This window comes from Telmatherina bonti (assembly GCF_933228915.1).
Source record: "Telmatherina bonti genome assembly, chromosome: 6".
Lineage (NCBI taxonomy): Eukaryota > Metazoa > Chordata > Actinopteri > Atheriniformes > Telmatherinidae > Telmatherina > Telmatherina bonti.
Window position 1 is genome coordinate 34,347,367 of NC_136624.1, and position 19,450 is coordinate 34,366,816.

The 19,450-nt window shown below is 39.3% G+C and overlaps 1 protein-coding gene across 1 annotated transcript; it reads left to right on the plus strand.

Annotated features, from left to right (window-relative positions):
* Positions 1-16,597: 16,597 nt before the first annotated feature.
* Positions 16,598-18,171, plus strand: il10 (interleukin 10; the record flags this gene model as incomplete). The annotated part of the gene is made up of 5 exons (XM_079242968.1): positions 16,598-16,762; positions 16,899-16,958; positions 17,127-17,291; positions 17,871-17,933; positions 18,070-18,171. 5 exons carry the CDS (start codon positions 16,598-16,600, stop codon positions 18,169-18,171), a joined length of 555 nt encoding a protein of 184 aa, XP_079099094.1.
* Positions 18,172-19,450: the final 1,279 nt, after the last annotated feature.

Sequence of the window (19,450 nt, forward strand, 5' to 3'; positions counted from 1 at the left end):
AAACGCTGTTGACCTGCTGTCGATGTGGAGGCTCTTCATTTCCTTTTGGTGCTACTTTGCATTTCTTTTTTTATACTTGAAATTAATTTAAAAACTGATATTCATCATCAGTCTACTGGCAGATTACTTGGATATTATTTAATAATTAAATTGTAGAGGTGTGTGTTTTTGTGAGAAAGGGAAAGCTGCTGTAGTTTCGTGTGTGTGTGTGTGTGTGTGTGTGTGTGTGTGTGTGTGTGTGTGTGTGTGTTTACTGTTTGTGTGCAGACAACAACAGGTAAATATGAATTTGTTATTTTAAAAAAAAAAGTCTCATTGCTGTCCATAGCAATAAAAAATCCCAACTTGTAACTTTTAGTGTTATTTTTTAATGCACTGTTACATCGCCACCTTGTGGGGATCATTGAAAACTCCCACTATGAGTCCAGACATGAAGTTTTCCTGTAATGTTTTATTAAACTGCTTTGAAGTATTTGAACAGTAGATTTGCTATAGTCAGATATGACCTCCTGCAGCTTAACTTCAGTATATAGAGGTCACCCATCAGTTTGAAGGTTACTGGTTTGATCCTAATCTTTAACAACTGGGGTAAATCATAAAGGTATCTGCTTAATTAACATCTCACTACAGTCCAGCTGGTGGTAGAACAGCAGCTGCAAGTCAATGCTGCATCTGACACAAATCACCAGATATTAATGTTGATGACATGTTGGATCCAGTGTTAACCCATTCATTTTTGCTGGAATGAAAAAAAAAAAAAAAGACTTTTAGAGTCTTTTGAATTTACTCCTTAAGTGTGTTTTTTTAAGCCATCACTGAAACAAATGCACATTTTTTGTTGCCATTTTCCCAAAACAGCTCTGAAACAGTCACCAGAGCATGCCATGGAGCTACACCACATCCCTCCAGCAGGTGGCAGTAGAGATAGCCTCACACACTACTGATGTATGTTGGTTTTAAAATGAACAGTGGGTCATTTCTTTACTGTGCAAATTCTACAGTGTCTACACAGATTTCATCTGTTCACAAAGCATGCCCTATCTCACATTTTGAGGATTGTGTTAAAAGCACCGACTCATTTCTAGCATCGCACCATCAGAAAAAACTACTTAAAACTTCATCATCTTCATGTCCTAAGTTAGAATTTGTTAGACTCATTTAGATTTATTTCATTCTGCTTTATAGTGCTGTTGAAAGTGTGTTTGAACTCATTACTTCAAACAGATCTGAGTTAAGTTGTGCCACATACAAAAGTTATTAACCAGCTTTAGTGGATTTTTGAAGGTCTCAACACTTGTGACAGTCATCGAGGAAATATCCCACATGTGGTCACTCAGTTACATGTCCATATCCAGAGTGTGTTGGTGAGAGATAAACCCCATGGCAGCCCAAAAACACAAGCTGGAGAGACAATAATGCTGAATGAAAAAGCAGACACACAGAAGAAAAGCAGAGATGACTGAACACCCACTTATTTCACATGCTGAGTCCAGTAGCTTGCAAAACTGATACGACAAAACCAGTCTTCTTTTTCTCTCACTGTGCATCTAATGTAACATGGAGGGGAAATGAAACCTAAATGGAAGTGATTAAGCTATGACACCTGTCGAGTGATCAGTTTCTTTTAGCAGAGTGATGATGTGATGCTAACAACAGAACTCAAGCTGCATCTGAACAAGTGAGATAAGTAACAATAACACAGAGTTAAAAAACATCTAATCATACAAAAATATCAGAGTAACAATGTAAACTGGTTTGTCCTCTATGCCTGTGGTTCCCAACCTCAGGCTCCTGGACCCCAAAGTGGGTTCCCAAAGCTCTGACTGTCCACTCAGTATGATTTAAATTGAGGCCACATCCACACAGAGGTGAGTTGAGCCATGATCGCTTAAGTTATTTTTAATCATCTGAGTGTTTTATTTACAGGGAACCAGGGTTTTGGAGGCCTGAAGACATTAACTTTGCAGCTTTTTATTAATGAAACATGTCTGAGAGATGCCACAGTGCAAATAATTCAGCATTAATATGGAAAAAAAAGAAAGCAATATGCTGATTATTACCTTTCATTTTTGACATAGGAAAGGAATGAGCCAGAGTGCATCATGTATGTCAAGAAGCATCTTATTAAAGCATAAAACCAAACATGGCTTCTGGCAGACGGGGGGTCCACAGCTGCTTTGGCTGTTGCATGAATGAGGTTGTCAGAGAAACTTGGTTGGAAACTACTGCTCTGCAGTTCCAAACATCTCGAACACAGACTGCTTTTTTTCTTTTTCTTGGTGGGCTTTGGGGCTAAAAAATATAAAATATCAGACATGTCTCTATGCAATATGGACTGTGATGAATATAACCTACTGCCTGGAAGAGCAACAGTCTTATCAGGAAAAAGAGCTGCATGGTAGGCACTATGTCACTCTTCTGCTTGTTTAAATCCATCCATCCATCCATTTATCCATCAACCCATCCATCCATCCATCCATCCATCAACCCATCCATCCATCCATCCATCCATCCATCAACCCATCAACCCATCATCCATCCATCCATCCATCAACCCATCCATCCATCAACCCATCCATCTATCCATCCATCCATCAACCCATCCATCCATCCATCCATCAACCCATCCATCCATCCATCAACCCATCAATCCATCATCCATCCATCCATCCATCCATCCATCCATCCATCCATCCATCCATCAACCCATCCATCCATCCATCAACCCATCAATCCATCATCCATCCATCCATCCATCCATCCATCCATCAACCCATCATCCATCCATCCATCAACCCATCCATCCATCCATCCATTCATCCATCCATCAACCCATCCATCCATCCATCCATCCATCAACCCATCCATCCATCCATCAAGCCATCAACCCATCATCCATCCATCCATCCATCCATCCATCCATCCATCCATCCACCCATCCATCCATCCATCCATCCATCCATCCATCCATCCACCCATTTTCTATGCTGCTTAGTCCAGGGGTGTCTAAAGTTGGTCCTTGGGAGCTGCTGTCCTGCAGGTTTTCCATGAATCCCCGTTCCAACACACCTGACTTGCATTAAATGGATCCACCAGCCAATAAAATTCTGCACCATGACTTTTTAATTTGAGTCAGGTGTGTTGAAGCAGGGATACATGGAAAACCTGCAGGATTGTGGCCCTGGAGGACCAGAGCTGGACACACCTGGCTTAGTCTAATTCAGGATTGCGGGGAGGCAAGAGGCAAGATCGACACCAGACAGGTCTCCAGTCCATCTCAAGGCTTAAAAGTTTTCATACTTTAAAAAAATATATACATTCATGTGCATGAATGTGCCTTTTAAGACTTTTGTTATTATTTTTTATACCTTTTTCATACAGTACTTTTGTTCAGATATCATTTTACAGCGGAGGAGACACGGGGAAGTCTGGGCTCGACTGCTTAGGATGCTTCCTCCACAACCCAACCCCGGATAAGCGGCAGAAAATGGATGGATCGTTCTGCAGAGCAGATCTGCAATTTTGAAGCTTTACTATCAACACAGCAGAGCAGCAAAAGAATATTTTGCTAGAGGATGAATCATCAAGGAGTTGGGGTCATTACCTCACAGAGTGAGGAGAGTGAGCTTGTAGAAAGTGACAGTAAAGACAGAGAGGAAGTTTAGACATCAGGTTTAGTCAGTTAAAAGATGAGGGATCAGACAAGGGTCCGCTGATGGAGTAATGTGTGTGTGTGTGTGTGTGTGTGTGTGTGTGTGTGTGTGTGTGTGTGTGTGTGTGTGTGTGTGTGTGTGTGTACGTGTCAGTAGATTACAGAGGTGGAAAGTAACAAATTACCTTTACTGACATTACTGTAACTGAGTAGGTTTTGTGAGTACTTTGTAAAATTTTTAAGCAGTGATTTTACTTTTTACTCAAGTACATTTTGACCCGAGTACTTTAGTACTCTGAAGCCTGAACAGGCCTGATGCTGACTGTGACAAACTCTCCACTTGCTTTGCTGCTGATCTGCTTCTGTCACGTTCAACGCCCACTGATGTGCACGGACGTGCACAGGTTTGCACGGGAAGAAATTTTCACTGATGAGCTGCTTTAAAGTTTAATAAAAACAGCATTGAATCAGATTTATGACTCGTTCTTTTTTTACTTCAAGTAACTGAAAGTAAAGAAGTAACTTTTACTCAAAGTATATTTTAAACATAGTACTTTCTTACTTTTATTCAACTATATATTTAGAGGAGTACTTTTATTTTTACCTAAGTAGAATTTAAGCAATTTAGCAAATTTTTACTTTATTACAATTTTTCACGACTATTTCCATCTCTGGTAGATTAAGATGGCAATAAGTGTTCAAAATTCTGCTTCTTGTTTTGTTTATTTTTTCCTTTGTTTTTAAGATGATTGTCTAATGCTGACATGGTCAGTAAATTTATTTTATTTGATTGGATTGATTTTTTTCTTTGATTGATCTGTTTGACGCACAATCTATAGAAAACCCCGGCGCTTTGGAACCCTTTTAGCACAACGTTGTCCTGAGGCAATTAACTCAGATCTATGTTTTCAGTCAGCTGTCCTAAGTGCGCCAAAAAATAACCCTGCCACACCATCAGACCACCAGCAGCAGCCTGAACTGTTGATAGAAGGCCGGATGGATTCATCATTTCATGTTTTTTACACCAAACTCGGATCATCTTAAAGCTGAAATAAAGATTCATCAGACTGGTAACATTTTTCCATTTTCTATTCTTCTGGTTTGGAGCATGTGTGTGAACTGGAGCCTCAGTTTCATGTTGTTTGCTAACAGAAGTGGCACCAGTGTGGTCTTCTGCTGCTGGACCTGTGCATTCAACATACCTTGATACGGATCAGTATTTGAGCTATTGTTGCCTGTTTATAATGTCCACATAACCTGCACCCTCTCCTCCAGTGTCTGGCATCAACCAGCCAACTATCATTATCTAAGTCAAACCATTCCCTATAGTCCTGGCTATATGAGTAAGAATCCCAGCAAATCAGTAGTTTCTGAAATTCTCAAATCAGCCCATCTTGCACATTCAAAGTCATGTACATTACCTCTCCTCTCCATTCTCTAGACTTCACCTACATGACTAATTGCACTGAGTCAGGGGAGTGGGATCAGAGGTTTAGGGGTGCTGAGCATCCAGAGAGCTGCTTGACCAGGCAAGATATATATGCATCCTTAAAAAAATAAAAGGAACACTGAAGTTGATCTGAATGAATGAAAGTGTTGTGTAGTGTTGTGTTTCCCGATCAGTACAGGTGACAGCACACTGATGGGTGAGTGAGGGGAGTTGCAGCGGTTAAAATACACTGCTCAAAGAAATAAAGGGAAGACTAAAGTAACATGTTGTAGATCTGAATTAATAAAATGTTTTCATTAAATACTTTGTTTTTTCCATAGTTGAATGTGCTGACAACAAAATCACACAAATAATATCAATGAAAATCAAATGTATCAAACCATGGAGGTCTGGATTTGGAGTTATACTCAAAATGAAAGTGGAAAAACACACTACAGGCTGCTCCAACTTTGATGTAATGTCCTTTAAACAAGTCAAAATGAGGCTCCGTAGTGTGTGTGGCCTCTGCGTGCCTGTATGACCTCCCTACAACGCCTGGGTGTGTTTCTGATGAGGGATTTCCTCTCAGACCTGGACTAAAGCATCTGCCAACTTCTGGACAGTCTGTGGTGCAACTTGGTGTTGGTGGATGGAGCGAGACATGATGTCCCAGATGTGCTCAGTTGGATTTCGGTCTGGGGAACGGACGGGCCAGTCCATAACATCAATGCCTTCGTGTTGCAGGAACTGCTGACACACTCCAGCCACATGAGGTCTAGCATTGTCTTGCATTAGGAGGAACCCAGGGCCAACCACACCAGCATATGGTCCCACAAAGAGTCTGAGGCTCTCATCTCGGTACCTAATGGCAGTCAGGCTACCTCTGGCGAGCACATGGAGGGCTGTGTGGCCCTCCAAAGAAATGCCACCCCACACTATTACTGACCCACTGCCAAACTGGTCATACTGGAGGAATTTGCAGACAGCAGAATGTTCTCCACGTCGTCTCCAGACTCTGTCACGTCTGTCACATGTGCTCATTGTGAACCTGGGGGGGTTTAAATATTACTTTTTAAAACAGGTAGTGTATAGTTTTTACACTTTTAGTTTTTTGGTTTGTTTTATATTTAAAATAAAAATTCACAAACTAAAAGAAAAAAAAAAAACAATCAGATTTTAGGAGTGCTTTGCTTCAGTCTCGGGGTGCTTCAACACCCCAAAAATGGGCTAAAGACGCCTATGCACTGAGTTCCTCTCACATGGTTGGCTGACTAGTGATGATGATGTTAAATAACAAGTACCGCATTAAATAAATTGACCAATAATTACAAATAAACACAAATCCAAACGTAACACTCGGATCAGATCACTTGAACTTTATACATCAGAGTACAAAAGAAAATCTGCTGTTTAATATTTTTGTATTTTAGTTTTCATCCAGAAAACCTGTCTTTCAGGAATGAATCACATTTGCTCACATTGTCTGTGACCGTTGCAAGCAACCCATGATACAAATGAATAATAAAAACATTGCAAAATCATTGCATTTTTTTGTTTGTTTTAGGGTTTTTACAAGGAAACCAAAACTAGACCAGTGCAGAAAGAGGAAGAATTTGATGATGGCTGATCAGACAAAATGTGATATTATTGAGAAGTTCCTGCAACAATGTACATAACTGTGCATAAAAAAAGAAAAAAGCATGCTTTTGCTCATCGAGTTTCTGTCCTAAACCCTTCCTCTTAAAGCACATTCCTGGCCCAGTGTTGCACAATATGCAGATTTATGTTGGCTAACAGGCCTTTTTGGCTGAAACAGGTTAGCCTTGTCAGAAAAAATGCATGATATCCAAAATGTTGTGAATAATCTCTCGATCCGTTTCCTAAATCGCTTGGAGCCCAGCAATCGTAGTAAATGATGGGTTTGTTCAAATTAACGTCCCTGCATGGCAATGAACAATACTGTAAATAGCAAAGGTCCTCTGACAATAGAAATAAAAACAATGCAAAAATAAAAATTTATTTAAAGAAAAATGGGGGGGGGGGGGGGTGTTTAGTTAATAAGCATGTAACTTTTCATTCATGAAAAACAAATAGTTTTTCTTTTTTTTTTCAATTTACAACAAATGGAGTGACAAGAAATGTGAAAACATAGTTTGGGCACATGCCGTCATGATGTCTTGGTTTTGGTTCAGATTTTGTCATGTTTAGTTCTGTTTTCTGGGTCTTATTTTCTAGGTTTTCCCGTATGTGTTTGGGTTTGATTTCTGTTTGTCATGTTAGTTCGTCTGACTTGATCTTTTTCTTTCACGTCGCCTGTTCCTTATTAGTCTATTATATCTATTATATATATGTGTGTATGTACCACCTCATTGTGTTGTGACGCCATTGCGCCTCACATTTCTTCTTTATTGGTCTTCAGTTTGTGTAAATAAAACCTTCATTCCTGCAGCACTACATGCATTCAGATTCATATTTTCCTACACACCGTGACACATGCAGACGAATGTTTTTCGGAAATTTGTTTTGGGGTTTAGTTGGAAATTGCCGTGAACTGGTTCTTAAGGGTTCTTTCTCTGACAGATACCAGGAGGCTGTGACTGATAAATGAAACTTTTGATTGATTTCTTCGCTTCTTGTATTTTCATCTTTGCTAAGCTTCTTTTTATGAGAATTAAGTGTATGATTGCTTTCTGTAATGCCATAGCTGTTCTTCATATCTCCTGCAGAATTAATATCTTGCCACCAGCAACTAAATGTCCTCCCAGCTTCAATGATGCTCCATTACTTTGGCACTTTTATTTTTCTTACAAACATTTATTTAGTCTGGCTGTTACACTGAAAAGTAATAGCCAGACTAAATAAACTTGTTACCAAAGTAGTATAATTCATTTGTTCATTTTCTTAACCACTTTTTCTGCGTCACATTTTTAGTGTCCAGCCAAGAAAAAAAATCATAACCTGAGATAAAAATAAAATAAAAACAATAAGCTAAGGTATTCCATTATATTTAGTAAAATATAAATCAATCATCGGGTTCAGATGGAATTTACTAAATAAATATACTCAAATGACCATTTAATCAGCTGTGCACATGAATAACTCATAACAGCCCATCACATGAAGGCAACTGAGTGCATTTACTCACATAGTCGTGGTCACGATGACTTGATGAAGGTCACACTGCAGAGCAGAATGGGGAAGAACGGGGATTTGCATGACCTTGAATGTGACATGGTTGTTGGTACCAGACAGGCTGGTAAAAATATTTAAGAAACTGGGGATTTTTAGACGTATTTCTAAGATTTATGTAAAAAAAAAAAAGGTCAGAAAAGAAAATATCCAGTCAGATGGGCAAAAGTGCCATGTTGATGTTAAAGGTCAGAGGAGACCTCAGGCATCCGGAGCAGACTGGTTAAAGATGCTGGAAAAGGCATAAGGAACTCAAATTAGCACTGGTTCCCAGCAAGGTAAATTTCTTAATGCACAACACATGCACACAGTTCTTTACTACAATTGTCAGCTGAGAACAGGAAACTGAGGCTCCAGTTCACACAAACACACCAAAACTGGAGATGGAAAAATGTTGCTGGTACAATGAATCTCCATTTCAGCTGCAACATTCAGATGACATGGCGCCGTCCTGCCATGGCTGAAGCTACGGGTGGTGTTATGGTGTTGGCACACGTAATACCAACGTGGTATCATTTAACTCCCACAGCCTACCTGAGAATTGTTGCTGACCATGTCCATCATTTATGACCAGTTATCTATCTCATTCTTTTTCTTTTTTCTTCTTATTATTGCATGTTTACTTAACCAGGAAACGCCTGATTGAGATTAAAAAATCTCTTTCCAAGAGTGTTCTAGACAAAACAGCAGCAGCACCGTAAAACATTTTAAAAAGCATGCAAACAAAAAAACACATTCAAGCTGCCTGAAGTTTTAATGACAAAGTATAAACGTATCTGAAATAAATAACTTTTAAAAACTGATTTAAATCTCCAAATCAATCAGAACATCTGCAAACCACTGTAACTGCCTCCTCATCATCCTACTTTTATTTAAAGTGTGCAATGAGAGCATGTCATGACCTACCAAGTCTTTTTGCAGTTCACTCCCAGTAAAAACGGAGCAGCATACAAGAAACTTTTGTGAACCCAGACGGGGGTCCTGATGTCCAGACAGAGAAAGTTCATGAGTTAGGAAGGAAACAGAGTGAGAACAGCTTAATAAATAAGAACATGTCCATGTGTTAGCCTTTGTATGGACAGAAAAGGACCGTCCAACATATTTGCATAACAAACAATGAGGGTGAGATGAAGAATTTAGAAGACACACAGCATCCAGTGCAGAGCATCTTCTGATGGTTCCATCCAACAGCACAATGCACCATGTCAAAAAACTGGTTTTCTGAACATGAGTTCACTGAACTTCATTAACCTCCACAAGCACCAGATCTCAGTCCAGCAGAGCAGCTTTGGGATGTGCCAGAATGGATATTATTTTAGGACTTCAGATGATTTGGGTTCATAATTATTCATCCATTACATCATTTTAGTTTGAAATATCCCGGCCTAATGTTTCAGTTCATGTCAAGCCAAGACGCTTCTCATATTTGCATTGTGCATGCAAAGGACATCACAGGTTTGTTGTGTCACTCTTTCACGTTGTAGTATATAGTAGTAGTATGAATTCATTGTGACGTTTTAAAAGCTATTTGGGGGTAAAGTTGTTTAATCAACAAATAAGAGGCTCGGGAATATTATAAGCATGACAGGAATAAAGTTGTAAAAATCCCCACTCTGTTTGCCCCTTGTATGAAATGACAGATTTCACTCCCCATCTGAAAACCGATCCAACTCCCTCATGTCAAAAGTCCTAATTTTACTGATGAGAGTTGGGATTTTTCAGTATTTAATCACTGCTGAAGGAAGTAACCCGTACATTAAACTCTAATGTACTTTTCTAGTGGAAACCGGATCAGTTTGGGTGCATGCAAAGACACGAACAGGAAAGCAACTCTATCAAACCCAGAGTAAATCAAACAGGGAGTATTTTTCCAAACTGGATTCTTGCATCGAAGCAACTCTAACCTTGAAGATGTGTTGGGATCCCTCAGTTTGCATCTGGAAAAAGATTTATTCTGCAGCAGGATGATGAGCACAAATGCACTTTGCAAAAACTTCTTGAAAACCAAGCAAGACCAAGATATGCTGATAGTCAGGGACTTTCCACACAGTCACCTGACAACCTGCTCATTGGGTTGATAACACTTAGTCTGAACACAGTCAGATCATGTGGAAGTTATATCAGGTTTTTGAATTATTTGTAGCCTCAGATGAGCTTCACTTCTGCTGTAATGAAACAAAAAGAAGAGGCAAAGAAACACAATAAAACAAAATAATTTCTGGTTAAATCATATATATTAATATAAAGAACACCAATTTATTCATACAGTATTTTGCAACATTTAGAATTCAATTGCACCAATCAAATTACATTATGCTTTGTTATTACGCCTGCTTGGTCCCTGAAAGCACACGAAGCAACAAGGACACAGAGTAATTTCCAAATCAGGATTTTATTGACCTAAAATTCCAAAATAAATACAAAATCAAAAAGAATAATGAAAGCATTTAGTCTATAAAAAGGCTTTAATTTAATATAACAGCATACAAAATGTTACTTAACAAATAAACCAAACTCAACAAAGAAAAAAATTGACCTAACACAATGACACATGACAGTAACTTATCTAGTGGCTGGACCAAACCAAATAACACACACACACACACACACACACACACACACACACACACACACACACACACACACACACACACACACACATATACATGGGAAAACGGAATGACTTACAATAACTAGACAAAGACTCAAAACTAACCAAACTTTAACCCTCCCATAATCCAGCAGCACATGGTAGAGCCTGACGCGCTGGACCCAGATTTCAGGCTCTTCAGGTCTTTGCCACGGCCTGGCTCCACCAGGAACACAGCTCACCTCACCATGGTAACTCTGAACAAGTTAAACAAACTGCATAACCTTCCAAAGCTGCAAAGTATGCACTCCAAAACACATGAAATGCAAAAGTGAAAATGACTAATTTTGCTAGATAGTTGTGACTGTAAAGAAAAGTATTGTGAGAAGTAGCAGTGAGGCTTGTTTGCAGACGTTGCTGCAGAGTCTCCTACAAGTCCACTTTGCTCTGCATCTTACTTTTCTGCTTCTCAGCTGGACTTCTCCTCTGGAACAGACGTGCTAAGCTGAAGTTTTATCATTGTTTCCAGGACTTTTGGATCCCGCTGTATCAATGAAAACAATGTGTAAGCAATTTTTCAAATTGCGTAGAGAAACTATTACTTTCTACTTTCACTGATTCAGCATTCTTGTGTTTTACGTAACCAAGAGGAGAAATCAGCTGTTCCAATGAGGAGTGCTTATCTAAGTGTGGTTAACACCATCCTAAGTGCTAATCCAAATGGCCATGTATGTAGATGTGCTTACGCACTTAGACATAAACACCGTCAATACACAAACCATCATGGAGAATAAAGTAATCCGTCAAACTTGAGTCTATTAGTCACCAACTAAAGCAGAAAACGTTATGCTAACGTAAACTTGTAATATTAGTAACATCAAATGCAACTGATTGTTATGCACAGAGGAAATTTTCAGAGTTTCGTCTTCTTTCAGTAGGCGCTTGCTCAACAAAAGAACTGGGCTATTTTAGTTCCATTAGTGTCTCTAATGCTGCCAAGTCAGCTCTGCAGAAACAAAACATTTCGCAGAACAATTAATCATTATTTATGATCTCATTTACATGCCATTACTCAAGTTTGCCCTTTTTCAGCACAACCATATCGTAGGATTCACCACAGATATATAAACGTGTGAATTGGCAGAGAGAGTTATTGAGAATTTAATGACAAAAAAAAAAAAGTCACGATTACTCTGAGTAAACTTAAAGGAAGTAAGCATGACAAAGGAATAGTTGTAGGATGTGTCACTCATATGAGAGTCCAAGATTTCTGCTTTTCAGTTCACACAATCCTTAAAATGGACATTTGCCCACCCATCTTATCTTCCTTTACATCACCAGTTAAAAACTATGTTAGCACACATATCAGAGTGGGAGCCTCTGTCAGCAACTGAGTAAGATCTGTGTCACTCTGTTGTAATGACCCTGTAGAACAGCATATCTCATAGGTTCCTCTTTTCTATGAAGCGCCAACTAACAGTTCTGAAAACACAAGTGCACACCCTTTATCTATGTTTACACATCAGTACACTCGACATAAACAAAAACAGAAACAAGCCGGTGAAGGACTGACTGCTGCACAGGCAGAGAAGCGCATGCATATGCTGTCAAACGGACAGTTTCTCAGTGTGAAAGTGAAAGTGGAATGCGGTGACTGTGTTAGTAAAGACACACCAATTTCCTCTAAAAGTCACATTTGCAAGCACACTATGCAGCCAAAAAAACCTGCACAAGACAGAATATGTGACACCCACGGCAGAGGAAACACACTACACTGCATTGTGCAACTCATCAGGTTTGCAAATCACAAAAAACTCACAATGCAAACAATTCCCAGCTGTTTTGATTGAAGTCTTCACTGGTCGTTGTCTTACCTGAGTGCAATATGGTGTTTCACTGTGAATCATGTTCCAGCAGGAGGGCCCGATCAACTGGATGTGATATCAGCAGTCTAGTTTCAGGTAATGTGCCAAAAAAGCTGCTGACGGCAGATTCTGAGCAGTGAAACCGTTGTGGAGGTGAGGGGTTACGACCAAAGACAAGAAAGAGACGCCCTCGCTGCATCAGCATCAAATCAGAAATGTACTACAGACAAGATAGCAAAGTAAAGAATATGATACCTGAAGATCAATCTGATTTAACTTTACATTTTTCTTTTAGTTTTTTTTTTTTTTTTTAGAAGGCAACTTGAACAGCACATGGAGCTGACTTCAGAGAGACTCACCAGTTACTCAGCCATATTACTCTTTTTTTCTGTGTGGTGTTAAAAAGAGCGAGAAATGTGGTCATGTTCAGCTGTCATGTCATTTTTTTTCTTTTTTTAAACCGTTTAGACAGACGCATCAGCTTGTCACAAATTAATACGTTAAGAGAGGATTAGTAATACTAGCGGTTGCATTTTTAACCAATCAATTTGAATCAAATAGTCCACTGACACCTCAGTTCTGTGAAGAGCTGACTAAACTGTCAGTGCAACTGCAGTGAACAAATGTCACGGGTTGAAACTAGGGTGGTCACTTCTGGGGAAAATGACACATCGTTGTGTGCAAACATGAAGCGTGCTGTCAAACTGCCCCCCAAAATGGGATAGATAAAATAATAATATACATCGTAACAGAGTCAGAACTGGAATCCACTGCTACCACAACGATACCAGTCATGCATGCATTAATGTATATAACCAGAACAAGACAGACAGGAGTTTCCCATAAACTGGGAACCGCTGACTCAACAACTTTTACATAAATCATTTATAAGTCTGTCAATACAAGTTTCTTAAAAGATTTGGAAAAGGTTGTTTTTTTTTGTTTTTTTTAATGGTTATGATTATTGTCCAAAAACATCCATGTTAGGTTAATTAGTTACCCTAAATTGTCCCTACGGGTGAGTGGTTGTTTGTCTCTGTGTGGCTCTGCGATAGACTGGCGAGCTGTCCAGGGTCTTTCACCCAAAGACTGCTGGGATAGGTTCCAGCTTCCCCGCAACCCTGCATTGGATTAAGCAGCTAGGAAAATGAATGATTATTGTTGATTTTAAAATGCTAGTGGCTATGGATGGATAACAATATAATCCCTGAAGGACCATGATGGTTTAGCATCCACCATGGCAGATGGTAGCCCTTCCGGAGTCTGGTTCAGCTGAAGGTTTTACATCCTGCTAAAAGGCTTTTAGGCCTTTCCGTCTCCATGATCGCCCACCACACTGTGTTCTCTCAGATTGGGAAAATTGACTTTTTGATGCAGTTTGATGATTTTCTGAGTGAAATAAATTGTTGTTTGAATACATAGATCAACTTTATGTGAGCAAAGTTATTACAGCAGCCCAAGGGGGGCAAACGCCAGTGTCTTTTTGCAGAAGGTTGTGTCAGGATTGGAACTGGATGATAATTAGTTCAGCCAAATACAACCAGGAAATGATGAAGTGGTATTGCAGCATGTTATGTTTACATGTAAAATGGCATCCGTGAGGCTGACAACCGCTCTGTAAAAAGAATTTACAAACCATGACAGTCTTTTTATTACCTAAATTCAACCACGAAGCGGCACATTGTTTACGGAAGTGTCTTTGCATCACAAGATTTTAAATGCAGCTTTCAAAATGAAAGTGATACCATTGAATTAAGCCAGATGAGAAAGTTTTTATCTCTTAAAATCTCTGATGGTGAATAGTCGATAGACAGCTTTTTTTTTTTTTTAATCATTATTAAATAATAATTTTCCTTCTTCTTCTAAAGAAAAAAAAAAGCTTTTTCTAAAGTGTTAGTGGAAATGCAATCTACTTCTCCACCTCTGTGTTGTTATTCCACTTGAACAGAAAATGGAAACAGTGCTGATGTCAAAGAAAAGAAAAAAACTAAATAACTTGTCTCAACTAATCTTATTATGAAACTGTGTGCAAAATACAGGAAGTGCATATTTAAAAAGTATATTGAACTTTTCTGTATGAATTTATTTTCTCTTTTTGCTTAATGTGGACTCACTTCCGTAGTTTAAAGTAGCACTATGTAATGTTCAGACTATAAAAATACGTGTTTCTGACTTGTTGTGATGGCATCCTGACATTGATTATGTACAGTCTGGCAGTTGTCGTTGCCGAGCAGCAACCTGGAGCTGAGAAACCACACTTTGCAAACTTATGTTCTAGCCTGGAGGGTCACGTTGCAGCTGAGTTTTAGTTCTATGCATTGCTGCACACACCAGCAACTGGATATCAACACACTGGTCGTTTTAAAAGCCCGCCATGGTTCTTCAAAGAGAACGTCTCTGGAGGAAAGGCAAATGAAAAGAGAGGAAGTGACGGAGCAAGAGATAAGACCAGAGTCAACACCAGACTGACTTTTCATCGCTGGACAAAGCTCAGAATGAAGGTAAGATGCAAGATGGATGTTTATCTAACCAGCGTTGAGAAAATCTGCTCAGGTTTGGTTCTTCTTCTTTAAAGCTTTCACATTCTGGGCCTTTTCAAGAACAATCTGAAAAAACGCATGCACACGTAATACTTCTGCTGATGTCATTGTTTAAAATATGCCTGGGTTGTGAATGTTCTTTCTGTACCACTTTCAACCTGTTTATGTAATTTTCCAAATAATATTATGTGATTTCTCTCAAACAGAACAGACTTTATCTGGGAAATGAACCTTCACCGCTCATCCTGACGTTTATCTGGCGATTGCAAAGTCTTCATCACGCAGAGTTGAATAACTGGGAATGTGTTATCCACCAATTCTCAAAATACCAGGGTTGCCTAAGACAACTGGACTAAGACAGAGCACGAGCGACGGCTGTGGATTCCACAAACCAGAAAAATACTGAAGGGAAAATACCAGTACAGCTACTGCTCTTCTCTCTGGCTTTTTGTTTTACAAATGAATTTTCTTAAAGAGCAAAGATTTTACTTTTTTTTTTTTTTTTAACTTTTTTTTTTTCTTTACTTTAGTGGAATCATGACAGAATACCATGACTCAAGTCACAAACTCTACACAGAAACTAGTCACTTGCCTTCAGTTGTCGTCCGTTTTGTTACGTATCTCTGACATAGAGCGAGAATCCACAGCGTCATCAAGCCACAACTTATCATTTCCATCTAGACAGCATTATGACAAATATTATATTGGATATATTGACAATTTGTGGCACTAAAAACACTTAAATACATCATTTTTAAGCTGTAGTGTCAGTTCTTACTGCCTTATATGTGTTAATGAAGTACTTCAGGTGAATCTATACATGTACAATCATGTTTTCTGTGACTTCACAACACCAAATAAAAACAATAAATTTGAATTGATAATAATTGTGATGTGTGCTTCAGCATAAATAGTGTTAATATTAAAATAATTAAGATGCATTAAAATACAGATGCTTGTGAACCAATTTCACCACAAATTTCCACATTTACCACATTTTTCCTTGAACGGTTGAGGTCTTCAGAAGTACAACCTTGATGGGAGGAGCAGCAGCTCAAGTAATTCATGATTCTTTAAAAGAAAAAAAAAATCCCCTGCATGTATGAAGCATGTTTAACCATTTCCCTTCCAGTAAATCACACAGTCTCCTCCCTTTAACAATTTGCCTATAAATGAAGAGAAGGAATGTGCCCCAATAAACCCACTCCTGACTTTTCCAACAAAACCTACAAGGAGTGTTTCTGAAACCACTGAATTACCAGTGTCTTCAGTCCAGACGACCATCTCTTCTCTACTCTGCAACCAGAAGACTTCAGCAACCTGCCCAGCAGCATGAGTCCTCAGTCTCTCCTCCTCTCCCTCCTGGTTTTCAGCTGCTTCTTCGGCTCTTCCCAAGGAGGACCCATGTGCAACAACGACTGCTGTCGCTTCGTTGAGAGCTTCCCAGGCAGACTGAGGCAGCTCAGAGAGGACTATTCACGCATCAGAGACTTCTATGTGAGTAGCAGCGCTGGCTTTGCATTGGCAGTGCAGCATCATGTGGACAGCCCCCGCGGCGCTTGTCCTGCAGATGATGCTGCACTTCACTGCCTCTGTGCGCGCACACCTTTCACTGCTTGCTCTCTTTTTGCAGGAAGCAAACGATGACCTGGACTCCGCTCTGCTGGACCAGACTGTGGAGGACTCTTTTAAGGTATGTTTTCTACAAACCTGGCTCTCTTTTTTTCTGTTGGAAAAAGAAAAGAGCTGTTTTGAGATTTTCTCAGATGGAAGCAGGAAATCCACGGAGCAGAGACAGGGCTGTATCACGCGCACCGCGGAGAAGTTAAAGCAGCTTTGCTGTTCCGCTTTCTCCCCGCAGAGCCCGTTTGCCTGCCAAGCCATTGACAGCATTCTGGACTTTTACCTGAGGACGGTGCTGCCCACGGCCGTGTCCGGAGTCACTGAAGACACCAAGGACTTGAAGCCTCACGTGGAGTCCATACAGCATATTTTCGACATGCTCAAGAGTGATGTCATCAAATGTGTGAGTAGCAGATACACGTGTTCCTCCTACAGGAAAATGCAAACATAAATACGCGCAGATTGTTCGGCAGTTTTTCCCCCTTACTGGTTACATCTTTCTCCTGATGTTCTAGTAGAAAATAACCGAGATTATACTTAATATGTAGTGAAGAGTGTCATTAAAAAGTGTTGCTTATCATTGTAGTTGACAGATTCCGTGGTTTAAAGGCTGCAGATTTGACCTTTGTGCGTAAAACTTGTGCGTAAAAAAATTCAGATGAAGCCTGTTTAAACTTCACCATTTCCATTCATACTATTAAAACCACATTCTTGGTTGAAACTATTACATAAAGTGTAGAAAATTTCCCAAAACTCTTCGCCAGTCTGTGGGAAAGGGTTAAGGAGGTCAGCTATTGCTAATGATATTGCATTATTCAGTGATTTCTGCAGCAGCGTGCACAACTTCTGCACGTGCAGATTGTTTTTTTTTTCCCACTTGATTATTGGTCTTAATCGAATCCCCACCAAGCCACAATGTAAAATAAATCCCATCAGTGAGGGCGAATTTAGGAGTAACATCTCTTTATCTTTCTTCTTCCAGAGACACTACTTTTCCTGTAAGAAATCATTTGACATCCAAGCCCTAAACTCTTCATACACACGGGTGAGTGTCAGTATAAAATATGCTTTTTTATTCTTTAGTTGTTGGAATAAAAATGTTTTGTTTTTGTTTTTTTCCAATTGTATGATCGTTCTGTGACTGATCATTTCTAATATCTGAACCATTTGTTTGTTTGCAGATGCAGAGTAAAGGTCTGTTCAAGGCCATGGGTGAACTGAACCTGCTGTTTAACTACATTGAAACATATTTGGCATCTAAACGGCGCAGACACATGGCTTAAAGACTCTAATCAAAATACAGGACTATGTTCCTTCCAGTGGAATGAAAAGGACTGCTTCTGACTCTTGGACTTATTTGCATTTGGTTTATTATTTTCAAAGCAATGAGTTACATATATCTGCTGAGCTTCTGTCTTTATTGTTGAAAGACGCGAGTTAACCTTTTTGTCCTAAGGACAAGTTTTCTTTTTCAGGATATTCTGTGTGTGACTTTTCATTCTTGAGGAAAAACTGTCATTTAAAGTATGAAAGTATTATTTATGTAACATTATCTGCCACATTTTGTATTGTATTTATTTTTTTTTTGTACTTTTATATACAAATAAAGACTTTAATAAGAACAAGTAGCTCTTCTGATTTTGTTTAACAATTATGGGTTACAGGTTAAGTACTGACAAATATACTGAATCACTTCCTGCAGTACTGCAGTATACGTATATGAAGAACCATAGAGTAAACCCAGCAAGCTGATGCACTAACCTCAAACGTGACCCATATACATCACTTACCAGCAGCAGCCCTGCTGTCTTATTTTACCGTAACTGTAACTAGCCAGTCTCGCCCTGATGGCATATGCATACTTGCACACACACACACACAGAAGTGTATGCAACAGCAGTCAGCAGTCTCACTTAGTCACACAGATGCACATTTATCGCACACGGATAAATCAAGCAACACTTCAGTGAAAAAGGCAAAACTGAATAGTTTTTACAGCTTCACTGTCACCTTCTTTCGTATGACTCAGCCAGAAAAGGACTGCAGGAATTAACAAGGGTCCAGTTCATCAGCTGCATCTCAAAATAGTGAAACATGCAAAGAAATGGAAGACAAATGTCTCCTCCTTTCTTTAGTGGAATTTCTGTCCCAGTATGTGCATCACTCTGACACAGGTGTCTGAAGACTTTTGACGCAGCTGATTTCTGATTTGACATGCAGCTTTGCACTGAAACTACTCTAAGACTCTACTCTAACTAGTCACATTGTCTGTGTGGGCTGATTTGAATAGTATCATTCCAGCAATGACAGTACTTAAATCATTCATAACATGCGTCGTACAGAGGCCCCTGTTACCCTGCAGAAAGGTCAATAAGAAGCGTGCTTGTGGATGCATCGTGTTTATCTCAGTTTGCTCACTTTCCTAAAAACATTTTAGACAAGCATGAAGACTTTGTTCTTTCTCTGAAAAATGTTAACGTTTTGAATTGCTTATGTGTGAACGGAATGAGATCATATCTGACTGTTATGGAATGAGTGTGTGCATCTTGTTCAGACGGCACT